At 41.7% G+C, this 15,955-nt stretch overlaps 1 protein-coding gene across 2 annotated transcripts; it reads right to left on the bottom strand.

Moving 5' to 3' along the window:
* Positions 1–877: 877 nt before the first annotated feature.
* Positions 878–15,455, bottom strand: LOC135761013 (TOG array regulator of axonemal microtubules protein 1). Of its 2 annotated transcripts, none has more exons than XM_065275070.1 (22): positions 15,309–15,455; positions 8,861–10,024; positions 8,172–8,223; positions 7,897–8,028; positions 7,327–7,569; positions 6,849–7,027; positions 6,541–6,764; positions 6,294–6,382; positions 6,147–6,212; positions 5,915–6,069; positions 5,560–5,698; positions 5,292–5,483; positions 5,028–5,145; positions 4,729–4,834; positions 4,390–4,625; positions 3,956–4,114; positions 3,748–3,874; positions 3,393–3,490; positions 2,818–3,004; positions 2,407–2,626; positions 1,585–1,671; positions 878–1,496 (listed from the first exon to the last, which is right to left on the bottom strand). In XM_065275070.1, the coding sequence occupies exons 2-22, from the start codon at positions 9,887–9,889 to the stop codon at positions 1,219–1,221; spliced, it is 4,116 nt and encodes a 1,371-aa protein (XP_065131142.1). In that variant the 5' UTR covers positions 9,890–10,024; positions 15,309–15,455; the 3' UTR covers positions 878–1,218. The 2 variants fall into 2 exon arrangements, with proteins under 2 accessions (XP_065131142.1, XP_065131143.1); XM_065275071.1 differs by having other exon boundaries at positions 2,818–3,001.
* Positions 15,456–15,955: the final 500 nt, after the last annotated feature.

Below are 15,955 nucleotides of genomic sequence, written 5' to 3'. Positions count from 1 at the left end.
GAATGGTCATGAATAAAACTGTGTTTTCCAAAAAAAATATATATATATATATTCCTATGTAAACATATTCAAACGATACGTATGGCTTATTAGGATTTGTGGGTAGATATTTGGATGTCTTAATCTCTGTTTAAGGCTGTCAAAGTAAATTCAATTAAACTTCAGACCCCTTAAAAATCTTATTGTGGGGTCTGGTATTAAAGATCAGATCAGATGTTGCTGTATGTAATTTCTCTCTGGTTTGTTTGTAGTATGAATCACAGTACAGTGTTTAGAGAAATAATGCACTTTATTATATAGATGAATCTCTGTCTCGTATAATTTCTTGTTAAATCTCATAAAGGCTGGCACTACACTGACACCTACAGCTGGACGTGACTGTATAATTAATAATATTATTAAAGCATCACATTCACATCCAGAACTGATTTTTCTCTTTATAAAAATACAATCTCAACAAATATTGGTGATGCTTTATCTCTAACTTTTGTTTAAACCCCACCAATAAATGTAAACATGCAACTTACAATAGACCATAATCACTTAATTGTTAAGTCATAACAGATATGCCAAAATATTCGCAAAAAGTACACTATACTGCAACAACATACAGTATATATCCAGCTAATACTGTGCTGCTTACCGTACATACAGTACAAAAGTATTTTGTAAATCCCGCATACAGTTTGATACCGACACATCTTACCAAACAACATCCGTGTTATTATTGTGCATTTGAAATACACTAGTCAACATTTGAAGTGGATCAAATCCTTTTCTAAAAGTTTTCTTAAAACCAATATCCAATACCCGTTCTTGTTTTAGGACAAATTTGTTGAATGTTTTTGATCCACTTCAAATGTTGACTACTATATTACATTCTGTAGTGCTTTTGCATGAAATCTTACAAAGAAACAACAAAATTCAGTCACCACCATGACAACAATTATCATAATAGTGTTACAATAATCCTGGAAAGTGCAAAGCGACAAAGAGCTCTGACCTGATACCATCACATCAGATGAGCTTAAAAACATTTCAACAAGAAATATTTGGTCTCTCTCTCTCTTTCTCTTCTATAATAATTGTGTTAAAATCAGTTAAAAGATTTTTATTTAGAGTTATACTCTCTCTTTAAAACAAAAAACCCAACCAGACAGAAAAAAATCCAGGCACTGTGGGAAACGCAGGAGCACGTGTGCACATTTATAGTTTAATTCAAGTGGAATCCTCTGTTACAGAGATGGTCCTCAGGAGCTCATTGAAGTCGCTTTGAACGTTTGCGTTCTGCGACTCGGCGTATTCCACCAGCGATCGGCCCATGTGCGCGTGCAAGGCTTTGCCCAGTTTAGCGGTGGCCGTCCGGACGCTGGTGCTGCCGCCGCGGCCGTGAGCGGCTCCGCTGTTACTGGAGGAACTGAGCAGATGCCAGAAGAGAGGAAGAACCTTCTGCTCCACCAGCTGAGGTTTGCGTGGGTACAGCTCCATCACCAGCTCTGAACGTCAAACACATGACACCATTCACAATGAGGCTGCTGCCGGGAGACGTTTGCTTTTTTTACTTGATTGCATCGTGGGACTCACCTGCCACCTTCTCAATAAGATCCAGCTTGGCTTTCCCGCTCACATACTGAGCCTTTGAGCAGAAGGGTTGCAGGAGAAGACTGTTATCTAAACACCCAAACACATAAACACAGTTAGTACAATAATAGAGAAAACAGACTACTTAGAAAAACTAATGTTGAACTCGGGACACTGGGATGTTGAAATTGAGTGTGATCTCTCAACTTCTAGAACATCTCTGCTTGTTGTATTAATATTTTTAATCTTTTATTATCTGTTTTTATTGCTGTGACGTATTACTTATATTACTTACTGAATTTAATATTAATGCAATAGTTTAGAAGCCTATATCACCTAGATGAGCAGAGAAGTTTAGGGATTCTGGTATTGTGCAAAACAACATCAGAAGAGTAAACAGCCGTTCACATTATATTATTGGGATCAGTTGCTGAAAAATTTTTCTGATGAAAAACAGATGAACGATAAACCAATGACAGCCAATCAAATCTAGTTAAATCTAAGGTGCACACGCATTTAAAGTGACAGGCACTGTGGAGAAGCTGAGGTCCATTACATAAAATTGCCTCAGGTGTCCAGTGCTGATGCAGTTGCTGTGAAATTGACTTTATTCTACTACACTAACTATTAAACCAAAACTTAAGACATTAGATTACACAAACTAGATTCACTGATACGTGAAACACGTCGTGTTGAGGACATGTTGCTGGTTATAGCCGCTGGAAATGCAACCAGAATATAATTTAAACAGGGTCAATTTTGATTTCATCACAAAACCACACAATAACAGAAAAATGATATAGTGATGTAATATATTAGACCCACCGATATTATGGAGGAGCGCCTGGACGGCCCCCAGCGCTGCTGTGTATATGGCGTTGTTTTTCGAGTTGAGATGATTGTCCACTATAGCTGGAATGAGAATATTGAGCACTTGCGTGAGGTTGTCTTTCAGCACAAAGATGATCTTCTGTAAAGCTTCCAGCGCCCGCAGGTTGACTTTACTGTTGGACTCCTGCAGACGGGCCTTCAGAGCATCAAAAACCTGCAAGAGATTAAGAGCAAACATCAGGAACCATTACGACCCGAGAAGATAAATTCCTCTAAATGTTTTAAACACATTTCTGTACATAAAGGGTTCATTTGTTTACATGTAAAACTTGTTGAATACGGGTAAAACAAAGAAGTGCGCTTTTGAAATCACTTTCAAGTGCCTCAGATCTACGGTCATCTCACCGGGAACAAACTGCTGATGACCAGAGATGGGTTCTCTTCACAATCTGACTCCAACTGATCGATGGCTTTGATTCGCTCTCTGAAATCCTTGGAGTTCAGCAGCATGTTCATCTGTTTGATGTATTCACTTCTGTCTGCAAGGCTGTGGACGGCTGCTTTACTGATGATGAACTGACCGCAGTCTCTGCTGAACACACAAGGATACATACAATATAATAACAGTGACCTGACAGGGCTCCAGACTGCCACCAAAATTTGAGAGTGTGCCACTGAATTTTACATCCAGTTGCACATGTGCGACCATTAAATTTCACCTTTTTTTGTGATGTAACACTGAATTTGAAACAGCACATTGTACTTTCTGCATCTATCAAAGTATTTATTAGTAATACAGTGGAAATTAGTAGAAATGTCAATATTTGGTTAGCATGTTGATTTTGGGTATGTGCCCCTACATTTTCTGGTTGCGCCCCTAACATTTTCAGTTGGGGGCCACTGTGCTCCTAGTGAAAAAAGTAAGTCTGGAGCCCTGCCTGATTCTGTCGTGGAGAAAGGATTCAATTTCTGTCACCCACCTGTTAGTCACAAGAGGTTCCCGTGAGTGGGACGAGGTGCCTTGGAGAGAGCGTCGGCCTCGTGCTGATGGGGCGTCCTGAGGCATCTCACCCAAACCCTGAAGTACACACACAGAGATGTTTCTAAGAAAGATGGGCTGAGACCACGAGCACAAATCAAAGCCACAAATCTTTGAAACCGATCCTGCTGTGCAATTAATGTGAGTTTTCCTTCTGCTAATGTGCAATCATTTATTTCAGAGGATGTAACCAAAGTGTGGTTGGTCACTGCACATGTCAGTCTCAAAGGGCATCTCTTCATGAGAAGTGTACTGTTATCAGACATAAGAGATATGAGGAGACATATTATCAGTACCTTAGTCTTAAGAGTGAAGATGGCGTCTCTGATAGTAGGCAGATCTTTAGCAGGGACAAACTTCTCCAACATTTTATCAAAGTCACGATGAGAAGATAAAAACAGCAGCATCCGCCGGCCAAAGTACCTGACAGAAACATCAATACAATAATCACGGGACAGCGCTAGAGAGAGAAAGAGAGAGAGACAACATTGACATGATGCTCACCTGGCCTCTTGAGATGAATCCTGCGACAGCTTAGAGACGGCAGGCAGCAGACGGTCGGTGAGATCTTTAGTTCCAGACAGCAAGCGGGCGGCTCCGACCTTCTCCACCAGAGAGGTCAAATGTTGAGCGGTGCATTTACGAATCACTGAGTTCAAGTGGCTTAAAAAAAGCCAAAGAGCAGAAACATAAGTTAAACACCTATAAGCAGACTTGAATCACAAGAGTTAAGACCCACAAACTTTACTGTAGTGAACTGACAACATCAGATCAAACTATAAATAATCACTCATTCAGCACCAAACACAGACCAATGAAACAGATGTAAGATGTTTTAACTTAATCTCCCACTATGAAAACATCGTACGGCCTCTATGAGACGTAAAGGCGTTAGGTGTGGGTCGGCGCTATGAATTTTTGTTTGTTTGTTTTCTGACCCGAGTCCTCCGACGAGCAGCGCGTTCATGCTGCGTGTGGCCGTGCAGTTCTGCACCATACTGTCCAGCGCCTTATCCACGTCCTGTCTGATGAACGTGTTGGTTTCTCCGGCTTTATGGAGCAGAGCTCTGGCGGTCCCCTCAAGCTCCTGGTCCATTCCTTTCTGTAGAGCGGCGAACATCTCGGCTAACGTCACCACGGCGACACGAGACACTCCCGAGCGCAGGTTACGAACCTTAAAAACAAAGCAATCCTTTAGTTGTGAGGAGACACCGGAGGAGATGATGCACATTTCAGCAACCAATGAAAGCGAACACCAAATGAATCGATGGACTCACCTCCTGAATGAGCGCGAGACAAACATCATGAGTTCTGCTCACAAGAACATCAGGATGATACTGAGTCAAACTACGCAGGACGTTCATTCCCTCGATCTTCTTTTCCCTACACAAACACAGATACTGTACAGACTGCTTGTGATGTCTCTTTTATAGACAAAAGCTTCTGTTAAGACACTATATGATCTGTAAAAGTGAATCTTTCTTTCTTTCTTTCTTGAGTTGACATGAATCAGTATGATGTCACTGTTAATCCTGATCCAGACTGAAGTGTGGGTCATAATGGGTTTGAGACTCACCAGTCATCTGAGGCGATCAATCTGAAGCTCTGAGTGAGAGACAGCTCAGGTTTAGAGAACGGTCGCAGGACTGTCTGATCCTGACCATCTTTTTTAGGAGTCCCAGGAATCTGCTCATCTGAGAAACATTGTGAAGAACCTGCATCATAAATCTAAAGTGACTGAGAGATATTTCAGCTCAGTACATTCACTGATTCATTCTTAAAATCATTGTCATTGGTTGATCTTAAAACTGATGAATGAAGAAAAGTAAATAAATCTCACCAGAGCTGTGTGAGCCTGAAGGTCGGGTCCGGGTCAGATTAGAAGTTCGCCTGAGCCGTGGCGGCGCGTTTCTATTAGATGGGCCTATAGGGGGGGTGGGCTGATGGGCGGGGCTAAAACAGTCAACTGGATTTTGGGTAGGTTGCAGCCTGGAGGGAGTCTCGACCGAGAGCGAATCGTGTAGCCTCAAGCCTGCAAAAACAGAAACCGTCAGAACTAGACACAGCATGATCAACAGTGTTAAGGGCCACCGGTGTTGACCTATCACCTTTCAAACAGTCGACATCATCAGCGAGGGTGCGCGTCAGATGTCGTCTCACTGGTTCCTGACCGGCTACAGTTTGCTGCTGCTCTAGACGATGCTGCCGCATCTTCTCACGAGCGAACTTGGACATTTTGATCTTCTCCTGTGTCACACACATCATTCAGATCAGATGGTTTAAACTCAACTAAACACACACTTGCTTTATAGCACTGAGATTCTTGCAGTTTAGTTACAGAATGTTTTTAATAGCACAAATTAAACTCTTATAACTGATGATCTGATATGAGCCCTCATGAGAATCAAGAACAGAAATTGATCACACTTAACAAAACAAAAGTTCTGTCTGTTGTATGCGTACCTCCCGTGGTTCAGCGCTGTCCACGTGGCCGGTGACAAATGCGTGGCCGTAAACCCCTGACGGGGGCTCACGGGGGGATTTGCCAACCGAATCGCCCTGCTCAGGAGATGCCGTCACACCGGGGGGACCGACAGGAACAACAGAACCGAACACTCCTACAACGCAGACGTGTACAAAACATGAGATCTAAATTTTTCCCATCGTCATTTCCAAAATGAAAAATCAAACCAACCTCGTCCAATTACCCCCTCTGACATCTCACGTGCGCTGCTTGACTTTGACACATGCCGCTGAGATCCTGAACCAGTAAAATAAGAGATACATGAAAACCTAAACCGTTTCAAACACACACACACACACACTGTAATAGTGCACGTACCTCGAGCGCTGACGTCTCCTTCAGGCCCTGTCACATGTTTCCCTGAGGGCACGTGTGTCATACGTGCTTTTGCAGCAGAGTTCACAGGGCTAAAGGCATTAAACCGTGAGACAGAATTCACACAAAATCATCACAAGTTAAACCCGTACCCTTTCACTTTAGTCATTTTTTATATTGGCCTGTGTAGTTTTATATGAAATAAACAGTCGAATACTTGATTGTTTTGGCTCGGTTTGAAATCTCTGACCTGCTCTTGGTGCCGGTGGGCGTCGGGGGCGAGCAGAGGCTGCTCAAGCCGCTTTCACTCAAAGGACTGGCCACGGACGGGGACGTCTCTTCCGGAGAATCAGGAACCAGCTCCAGTTTAACGGCCGAGTCGGGACTTTCGGGATCTGGGTCGGAGCCGCTCGCACTGACCGCTGCCCGTTTTTTAGCGGCGCTGTTCCGCAGCGAGCGCAGAGACTTCAGCATCTGAGAAATGAACACAGACCATCATTAGGCTGAACGTCAAGACGAGCAGAAAAGTCGCGGTGGTGACGTCCTCCTCAGCCTCACCTCCTCCCTGTCGAGCGGCTCCTCTGTGAGCTCTCGTGCTCCGCTGAGAGACAGCTCCAGATGCAGGTTTCTACCTGAGGTTGGAGGGGAGGCGGGCAACGGGGGTCTCTGACGGACGGAAGAGGTCGATGACTGACCGGATCGTGCTGCACGAGGAGGCAGCGGAGACCTCACCTCACCTGTGACATCATCGGAGGAGGTGTTTAGATACTGTTGGTCTTTATTTTGGCTCACACACGCTACTGATCCATTATAAAAACACACACATCTTGTGCACAGGAATCGTGCTCCCAACTAAAAAATGTGGCATCACATTTACACGCTAATGGTGATTAATCGATATGAAATACTAAAACGCAGCTACTAATTGCTCCAAATATCTGGATTGACGATCTGGACATTTTAACAAATGGCCAGAAAAACACAATGCAAAACAGCTCTCAAAATGTCACATCAAATCATCTGCTGGAGTCCTGACCTGTGACGTCCCTCCTGACACACGGGCTGATGTCCCGTTTGTTAGGCCAGGTGTTAGATGTAGAGAGCGAGGAGTCGGCAGGATTTCGGCGAGGTAAGGTCGGGGTCAGCAGACTCCCCGTCAGTGAGGTCAGTGGGTACGAGGGTAACAGGAAAGACCCCGGTGGTGTCGAGTTGGAGGGTAGTGAGAAAGTTCGCTCCATACTGAGGCTACTAGACAGAAAACCACTCGTCTTGGACAAACCTGCAACAGATCAAATATTAACATGAAAAAAGCCACCGACAAATGTACCACTTCTCACCTGCTGCTTACTTGGCAAAGAATCGCTTAATTTTGACAGATAAAATAGTTGTGCTCCATAAGACTCAAATATCAATAGAGACACGTCTGTCTGAATTCCAGTGTGCGTCTGTCGTTATTATTGTGCAAGAAATGCGGCTTCACGTAAGTGAGGAATAATTTCAGTTAAAAGTTTTCTCTCCACTGAAGAAGTTTCAGATGCTGTAAGCCAAAGGTTGATGTGTCATTTACTGTAACATTTCACATGTGATACGCAGTCATCCTTCTCACCTTTCTGAAGATCGTAGAGATTCGCCGCTTTGAAAATCTCTGGATCGGAGTCTAAACTTCCACTGCGGCGATGTCGACCCAATGAGCGGCGTGTGCTGCCTGGAGATCGAAGCTGCAAAGGTTCTGATAAACCTGTGGTACAACAAACGACACATATAGATTAAACCTTCCTCCTCTAAACACATTCACACTGAATACACACATGGGAGTGACGTCAACAGTGTGCACTTTAGTGAGGACAGGACAGATGATAAAGTCAAGTGTTGTGCCCTTACTGGATTTACTGGAGGTTGTGTGCTGTTTGGGTGTCAGATCATCACTGCTTATCTGTCAGGAGAAACATCACCGTGGTCAATACGAGTAAAAAGCACAAACATCAAACATAATGGGGCGGTTTCCCGGACAGGGATTAGACAAGTCCCAGACTTAAACACTTTTAAGAGCTCTCCAAACTGAAAATAACTTGCACTGACATATCTTAAAATACATCAGTGCCCTTTGTTTTACCTCAAAATGCACACAGGTAATGTTTTTAGTAAGGCATGTTTGTTAAAACTAGTTATATTTCCTAATTAAACTAAGGCCTAGTCCTCGATTAAGCTAATCCTGGTCCGGGAAACCGCCCCAATATCACATTCGTTTGTGAACCTGTTTGATTTCCACTCACTGAACACAATCAGCACAAACCCATAGGTGTGCTTCAAACACATCAGTTACTCCAGATCACAAAAAGACAAAAGTCTAACAACATGAACTCTTTGCTTTTAAAGAATTGAAAAAAAATATTCCTTGATAGAGCCGTTAATCTAATGCGTATGTGTCTACAGTGATATGATATGATGCACGTTTTGTTCTGACAAAAGTACTTCTGATACAAAACATCCCTCTAATGATTGTTTCCAAGCCGCTTGTTGATCTCAGGTGTGTCCTGAGGCAACACAAAGATGTTGATATCATCACTCACCCGATCAGGTGATCTTCCGTTTGATGTGCTCTGGGCCTGCGGCCTCACAGAGGAAGGAAGCGCAGACTTCTCCCAGGGCAGTTTCTTTTTCCCCGCACTCACGATCCTCCTCTGATGAGCGGCGTTATCGGCGAGGGACACCGGAGCGCCGAAGCCACACGTCCGATCAGAGTCTTTGCCAGCGTGAAGGCCACGCGAACCACGAGCTTTGCCTCCATTCAAAACCCAGTCAAGATCGGCCCCGGAGCCGAACTGAGGCAAACGTCTCTGTCCGGGTTTGGGAAGGACGAGAGCGTATTCCACCGTGCCGTCGGGCAACAGCCGAGGGAGGACGTGACGAGCTCTACGGGCCTGCACGGCTGCCATCGCGCCGTCTGCCTCTCCTGTGAGCTCCGCCCTGTCGATGGCTTTCACGAGCGCTTGCTTTTTGCCTGTGTCGAGACAATAGTCAAACACGGCGAAAAGCTCCAGGGCGGCATGACGTACTTTCTTCTTGCTGTCTCCAAGGGTGGGAGCCACTTCTAAACACAAAGCGGGGATGTTGAAGTCCTTCCGGGGGTGTGTGAGCATGGCTGCCGTGATGATGTTAAGCACGTCCTCTCGAACCCTGGAGTTCTTGTGCTTGAGCTGACCCATCATGAGGTCCAATACTCTTTGAGGACCCACGATTCTCATGAGCTGCCTAAAAACGTTCATGTATTCGTGTCGGGTGACGTTACGAGAATCGCCCAGAGTTTTTAGCGTGACCGAAACGATCTCTTTGTAATATCGGTCAACGTTGTACTCTAGTTTCACTATCAGCAGGTTGATGATCTGTAAGGTGCCATACAAGACCTTGAAGTTGTTGTCATCTAAAAGTTTTCGTAAAAACTGGATGAATTCGGTAATGCTGCTGGAGGTCACCTGGTTCAGATCCAGCTCCAGCAGGATGTTCTTTAACTCCTCCACTCCATTGGTCCGATTCTGATAGTTCTGGTGGTCCAGGAGCTGTTGGTGTAACTCCTGAGGTATTAATCCATAAATCATCATGGGTTGTGCTGCTCCGTATCCAGTCAGAGTCAATGATGCGGATGAGCGGGTACGCTATGCGTCATGATGGTGAGGGGTGTAGAGGGATCACATGATCCGACTGTGATGTGGTGAACATGTGCACCGGCTCCACACCTACAGAACAATATGGAGAACATCAAACATCTGTACTGCACATTGAGAATGAATTGCCCTAAAGACGAACGCCTGAAGTCTAGTGTTTGTAGGTCCCCCAAAAATACATGAATTCCAGTGAAACTATGGCATCATAAAAAAAAACAACATAAACCTCTCAAATGTCCATTCATATATGAGGGTGGAGAAATTCTCAAATCTGAAGCACATTTCACAGAAGTCTGAAAATCTAAACATGTCCCACAATAGGGCAATTCAGCTTATATGATAATAATAATATTGTCTATTTAAGCTGTTTTATATTACACACTGAAATATAGTGATACTTGTCTGTCTCTTACTGCACAACACACAAGTATTTATATAAACTTTATGCAAGTATACAGGGGAGAGACTTTAAATGTGACATATCATGAAAATCTGACTTCATGTTTTAAGTGCTATATCTGGGTCCCCAGTACTTCTATCAACCTAGAAAATGTGAAAAAGGTCAACCCAGTAACTTGTGTTGTCAGAAGAGGATCTTATTATAATAATACCACCCTTTTATCTGCACTATCCAACCACAGCACAGCCATTTAGTGCAGAGATCAGGGGCCTGATGTATAAACGTTGCGTACGCACAAAATGGGCATAGAAATATGCGTACGCAATTTTCCACGCACATGTCGGCATTTATAAATAATAAACTTGGCGTAAATAAGAGCGCACCGTACGGATGCTCTCCACTGTGCGTACGCACTCTTTTTGAGCGGTGTGAAAGAACATAAACTCTGTTCTTGTTTTCATACACATTTAGTTTAAATATACCTGTTTCATTCATGAAGATCAGCACTCAAATTGCATCTAGGAGTCGCACCTGCCTATGAGTAGCAAATATTTAACAGATGAAATTATTGAAAAGACGAAGCCTCTACGGTGAATGGAGTGCCACACACATCTGTCATGAGCGCGTCTGTGTGTTTGAAACGCAAGGCTATAAAGAACTACACGAATAAGCTTTTCTTCACTCAACAAACCCTAAAGGCTAATGTTTCGTGTATTAGTCTTTATTATCTAATCATAGACAAAACTGTAAAAAAATGTATTGTTTTAATGAGTGACTACATTGCTACAATAGACTTTATAACCTGTAAGATGATGAAAAAAAATGTGATGCACTCGTCTCGGACATTTAATAAAGTTTAGCCTAATATAAAGAGACGTTCTTATAATGCGGGGTTATATAAGAAAAACACTAACAAGTATTTAAACTCATTGGTTTTTATATTCTGGTTTCATCTGCTTACCTGTAAATATGTTTTTTTAAGGTGTACTGAACTTTTCGTTTGTAGCTACTGAACTTTTTTTATCTTAATGCCTTATGGCAGCGCCGCGTAATACATCATTGTCTTTATGTTTTATTATGGGAAACACTTAACGCGAAACTTTTATATGCTGGGCTCGTCTACTTGCCTATAGCAGCCTATTCTTTATAAGGTATGTAATATTGCAGTCGTAATGCATTAAGTCGCCTTCAATGGTATAATTGATGCACTTGCCGCCTGAGATAAAGACGAACATGACCCGAAACGATCTCCACCATCCGCTGGTAAAAAAACATTTAATCTCCCTCTGAGTTTGTTTTCCATTAAAAATGTTATGAATATAATGAGACCTGTCTGGCCATATGTGAAACCAGTATCATCTTTGACAATGCCAGTGTTTAAACACTGTTTTTATAATTTCATAAAACCCATAAGCCTAAAAAAATTATTTCTCTGGCCAAAAGTATATTTTAAATAATATGCTAAATAAGTTAATTTTATAAAGTTTATTTTTTAAGTTGAAACTATTTCATTTTAATCTTTTTAAAACTGTTTTGTTTACAGGTTCGTAACATAAAGCTTTTTTCTTCCAATGCGACGTGAATATATTTCCTAGAATTAAAATATATGAAGAGCTAAATATATTTTTTAATGCTTTAAAATTTATTTACTTGTGAAAAATATATTTTTGTAAACATATTTCAAAATATATTTCAGCAAATATATATTTTGGCATTTTTTTATTATTTTGAATTTAAAAATATATTTTTACGATATTTTCCTTGCGTTTTATAACGTTAATCCATATTAAAATGATATGCAGACCACATTATGCCTATTAAAACTAGGGGTTGTACGCTCCATGTATGGTTGTTTCGGGGAGGAGATGAGGGCGGGACTCACGTACGCACAATCTTCCGCTCACTTGGATTTAGGGATGCAGCGATTAACCGGTTTCACTATTAACCGCGATTTAAAATGTCACGGTTAAGTAACCGTAAAGCCTTCGCTACACCGCGTGTTTTTGTTTCACGCACGCACAAACCAGATCCACGAACCACCAAGAGGCGCATGCGTCATGATGCATTGTATGACAAAGCTCCGCGTTCAAAAGAATGTGCGCGTGACGCGTCTCTTGGTTGTTCGTGCATCTGGATTGTGCATTGTATGACAAAGCTCCGCGTTCAAAAGAATATGTGCGCGTGACGCGTCTCTTGGTTGTTCGTGCATCTGGTTTGTGTGTGCGTGTGCGTGGATGTGTGCGCGCGCACCTGCATCTGTACGTGAAAGAGCCACACTCCAATCGGTCTACTCTGTACAGCATTAAAAACCTCCTGCTCGCGGATCAAACCCGGGCGGGGCTCCTGGTGGTCTGACTGCATTTCATTACGTTGAATTATTTTAACGCGTTAATGATTAATTAATGAATAGCATTAGTTAACACGTTAATCTTGCCACCCCTAATATTTATATTTGACTTTTGTGTAATATTAAGCTTCACCTGTCAAAATGACTTGCAGTACCTGGTTCAGGATGACCCTGTGTAATTATTCATTTTGAGAGGCTCTTATCATTTTTACTTCATATATTTTACTTCAATACTTCAAACAAACCAAAATAATATAACTTTATTCAGTCCAAATGTAAAGTTACATTTATTCAAAAGATCATTAAAATGAATAGCCTACAGGTTTCAAAGGCACCTATACGGTTTAAGTCAAAGCCAGCCAAGTTATTATTATTATCATTTGTCCAAGAATTGTAGAGAAAAATTTATTCATGTGATTTTATACATTAATGTTGTAAAATAAATGAATCCTTAATAACCGTAATAACCGTACAACCGTGATTATTTATCAGACTATAACCGTACCATCAAAATCTATAATCGCTGCATCCCTACTTGGATTTATGAATAGAATTTTGCGCAGTTTCTGGAGTACGCATGGTTTTATAAATCTGAAAACTTTTGTGCGTACGCAAATTCTGCTTTATGTGCGTACGCACACTTTAAGGATAGAATCTACGCAAAGTTTTATACATGAGGCCCCTGCTCATTTGCATTTTAAAGTACACACCCAAAACAGCACATTTTTGTTCACGCCTACAAAGTGTCAATTTTAACATGATATAATAAAATATCTGTGGGGTATTTTTAGCTAAACTTCACTTGTGTACTCTGGGAACACCAAAGATTTGACATCTTAAAAAAGTCTTGTGAAATGTCCCCTTTAAAGCACCCATAACACTGTTTCTACTCATCTGATGTTAATCTTGAGTATCTATAGAGTAGTATTACATTCTTCATATCTTGGAAGATTCTTTGGTTTTATCAGAATTATAAAAGACAGATCAGCTCTAGCATTCTTTCTGAAAACGCACGGCCAGGGAAACATTTTGAAGGAGGAGTCACGAGCTGCAGGAGGAGCGAGTCACAAGCCAAGCAACACTGTATACAAGTTACAACTCTAGATAACTTATGATTCACTACATGTTCATGTCGTTTATATAATATGCACTTATGTGCCGATTTTCAATGAAATAAAGCGTTAAACAAACACATACGCAAAATCCGCTGCTACCCCGGATAAACTAACTATATCCATTGTTTCCATAAAGCTGGTTACTTCTTACATTAAAAAACACACCGCTTCTTTCGTGCCATTGTGAAGATAAAACAAAGCTGTCGCGTGAAGTGATGCCTGTGACTTCTCATCAGTGCCGGTGCCAGCCAAGCCTGCAAAATGATAAAGCTCAAAGTTCACTGCCAGGCGATATATTTTCTTTAACAGTTCAAAAGCCTACAGCGAATGGCCGGTTTGGACAAAAGCCCTCTACTTCCCAGTTGAATGACGTCACTAGAACAGTTTTTTGACTAAACTCCGCCCACAGGAATACTTCAGTCAGCTCAAGCGGCTCTGGCTAGGCTAAGCTGCTGTCGAGTCACAAGACACTAAACAAACTACACAATCAGAACTCATTACATAATTTCTGAAGGAGATACTTCATTGAACAAGGAAGACATCAGATAAATAAGTTGTGTGAATAATAATGCGCTTTTTTACACATGAAACATGAAAATTTGTTATATTGCGCACTGTAAACGCAATCAAAGCTTCAAAAACACAAAAAGAAGGGGACCTTTAATGTTGATCTGAGGGGGCGGAATAGTGACGTGACCCCCCCCCCCCCCCATGCTTCTTGTCCTCAGTTCTCACTCAACCACTGATTGCATGTGGGTGTGCTTTTCTGTGAGAAGTGCCCATAATACGCAAGGTCTACCCATGATACATAAGAAGTACCCATGTTTGAAAAAAACTTTCAGAAAATTGTACGAACCCTGGCGAAGTGCTTTCGGCACTCTGTCATACTGCTTTTTTGACACTTTGCCTATGTTTAGCACGAGGAAACCAACTCTTAAACTGTGTTAATAAGTAAGATTGCATGAAATAGCGTTGACCCCCCCCCCCCCTTTAAGTGAACTGAACCTGTTTTGATGTGAACAGCTGCCGTTCAGCGCGTGTGTGAAATACCACTCGATGTATATTTAACTCTGTCAACACTGCTTTTTGATTTAATACCAAATCATTAAGATTTAGAGTTTATACTTTCTTATATTACTCTGAATCAGAAGAACCACCTGTAGGGTACTAATATATATTATATGTACATAACATCTAGTGTAAAAGGTGTCATCATGTCTGATGTTTGTGTCATATCTTCTACTGAAGCAGAAACAGTTGCTTACATATAAATCATGATTACATGGCGAATCCTTTACTCTCAAATGCTATAAATGCATAATTACATTCATACTCTATAGTCAAATCTAAACTTATGCACTAAAATCATATTAACTTTTATACAATATTTATAAAACACCGGGGGAACAGCCTGAACCATCGACACAATTTTCACACAACAAACATTCAAATAATGAAATACTGAAGTAAATGTGTGTTCTGTGAGAATCAAACCTGTTACTCCAGATGGAAATGATTTTTATCCAGATTGTGTTTGATTCCCGCTTGGATTTACTGATTCTGATATCTCTGCTCTGAAATTGTCGGATTTTGGGCGTTTTTCTGTCTCCTTCAGATTTTTTTGCTGCTTCCATCACAACACCGAACCAAAATGGCGCTGATGTTACAAACCAGCCGCTGCCATGGTGACGTGACCTGTAACCTCATCGCAGGACTCACTGACGCAGGGTATTGTGGGAGATGAAGTTTACATGAGTCCAGACACATACACACACGCACGCACGCATGAATGTGCATCGTTAAACACTTTGTGGTAACTCCTGTTGATTTAAAGGGGACATTTCATAAGACTTTTTAAGATGTCAAATAAATCTTTGGTGTCCCCAGAGTACATATGTGAAGTTTTAGCTCAAAATACCCTACAGGTAATTTATTACAACATGTTAAATTTGCTACTTTGTAGGTCTGAGCAAAACATCACAAGGGACACCAAATTTCAATGACCTGTTTTTCACATGCTTGCAGAGAATGGTTTACTAAAACTAAGTTACTGGGTTGATCTTTATCACATTTTCTAGGTTGATAGAAACAACACTGGAGACCCAATTATAGCCCTTAAATATGAGATCCACAGTACTGCC

The sequence above is a fragment of the Paramisgurnus dabryanus genome, chromosome 17, assembly GCF_030506205.2.
Source record: "Paramisgurnus dabryanus chromosome 17, PD_genome_1.1, whole genome shotgun sequence".
NCBI lineage: Eukaryota > Metazoa > Chordata > Actinopteri > Cypriniformes > Cobitidae > Paramisgurnus > Paramisgurnus dabryanus.
Note: the sequence above shows the minus strand (reverse complement) of the source record. Positions and strands in the feature narration are given on the sequence as shown.

Coding starts and splice junctions, on each gene's coding strand:
- LOC135761013 (XM_065275070.1), bottom strand. CDS start 9,889: ATGATGATTTATGGATTAATACCTCAGGAGTTACACCAACAGCTCCTG. Junction 5,484..5,559: donor TGATGTCGACTGTTTGAAAG/GTGATAGGTCAA, acceptor CTGTTTTTGCAG/GCTTGAGGCTACACGATTCG. Junction 3,005..3,392: donor GAACCTCTTGTGACTAACAG/GTGGGTGACAGA, acceptor TTGTGTGTTCAG/CAGAGACTGCGGTCAGTTCA.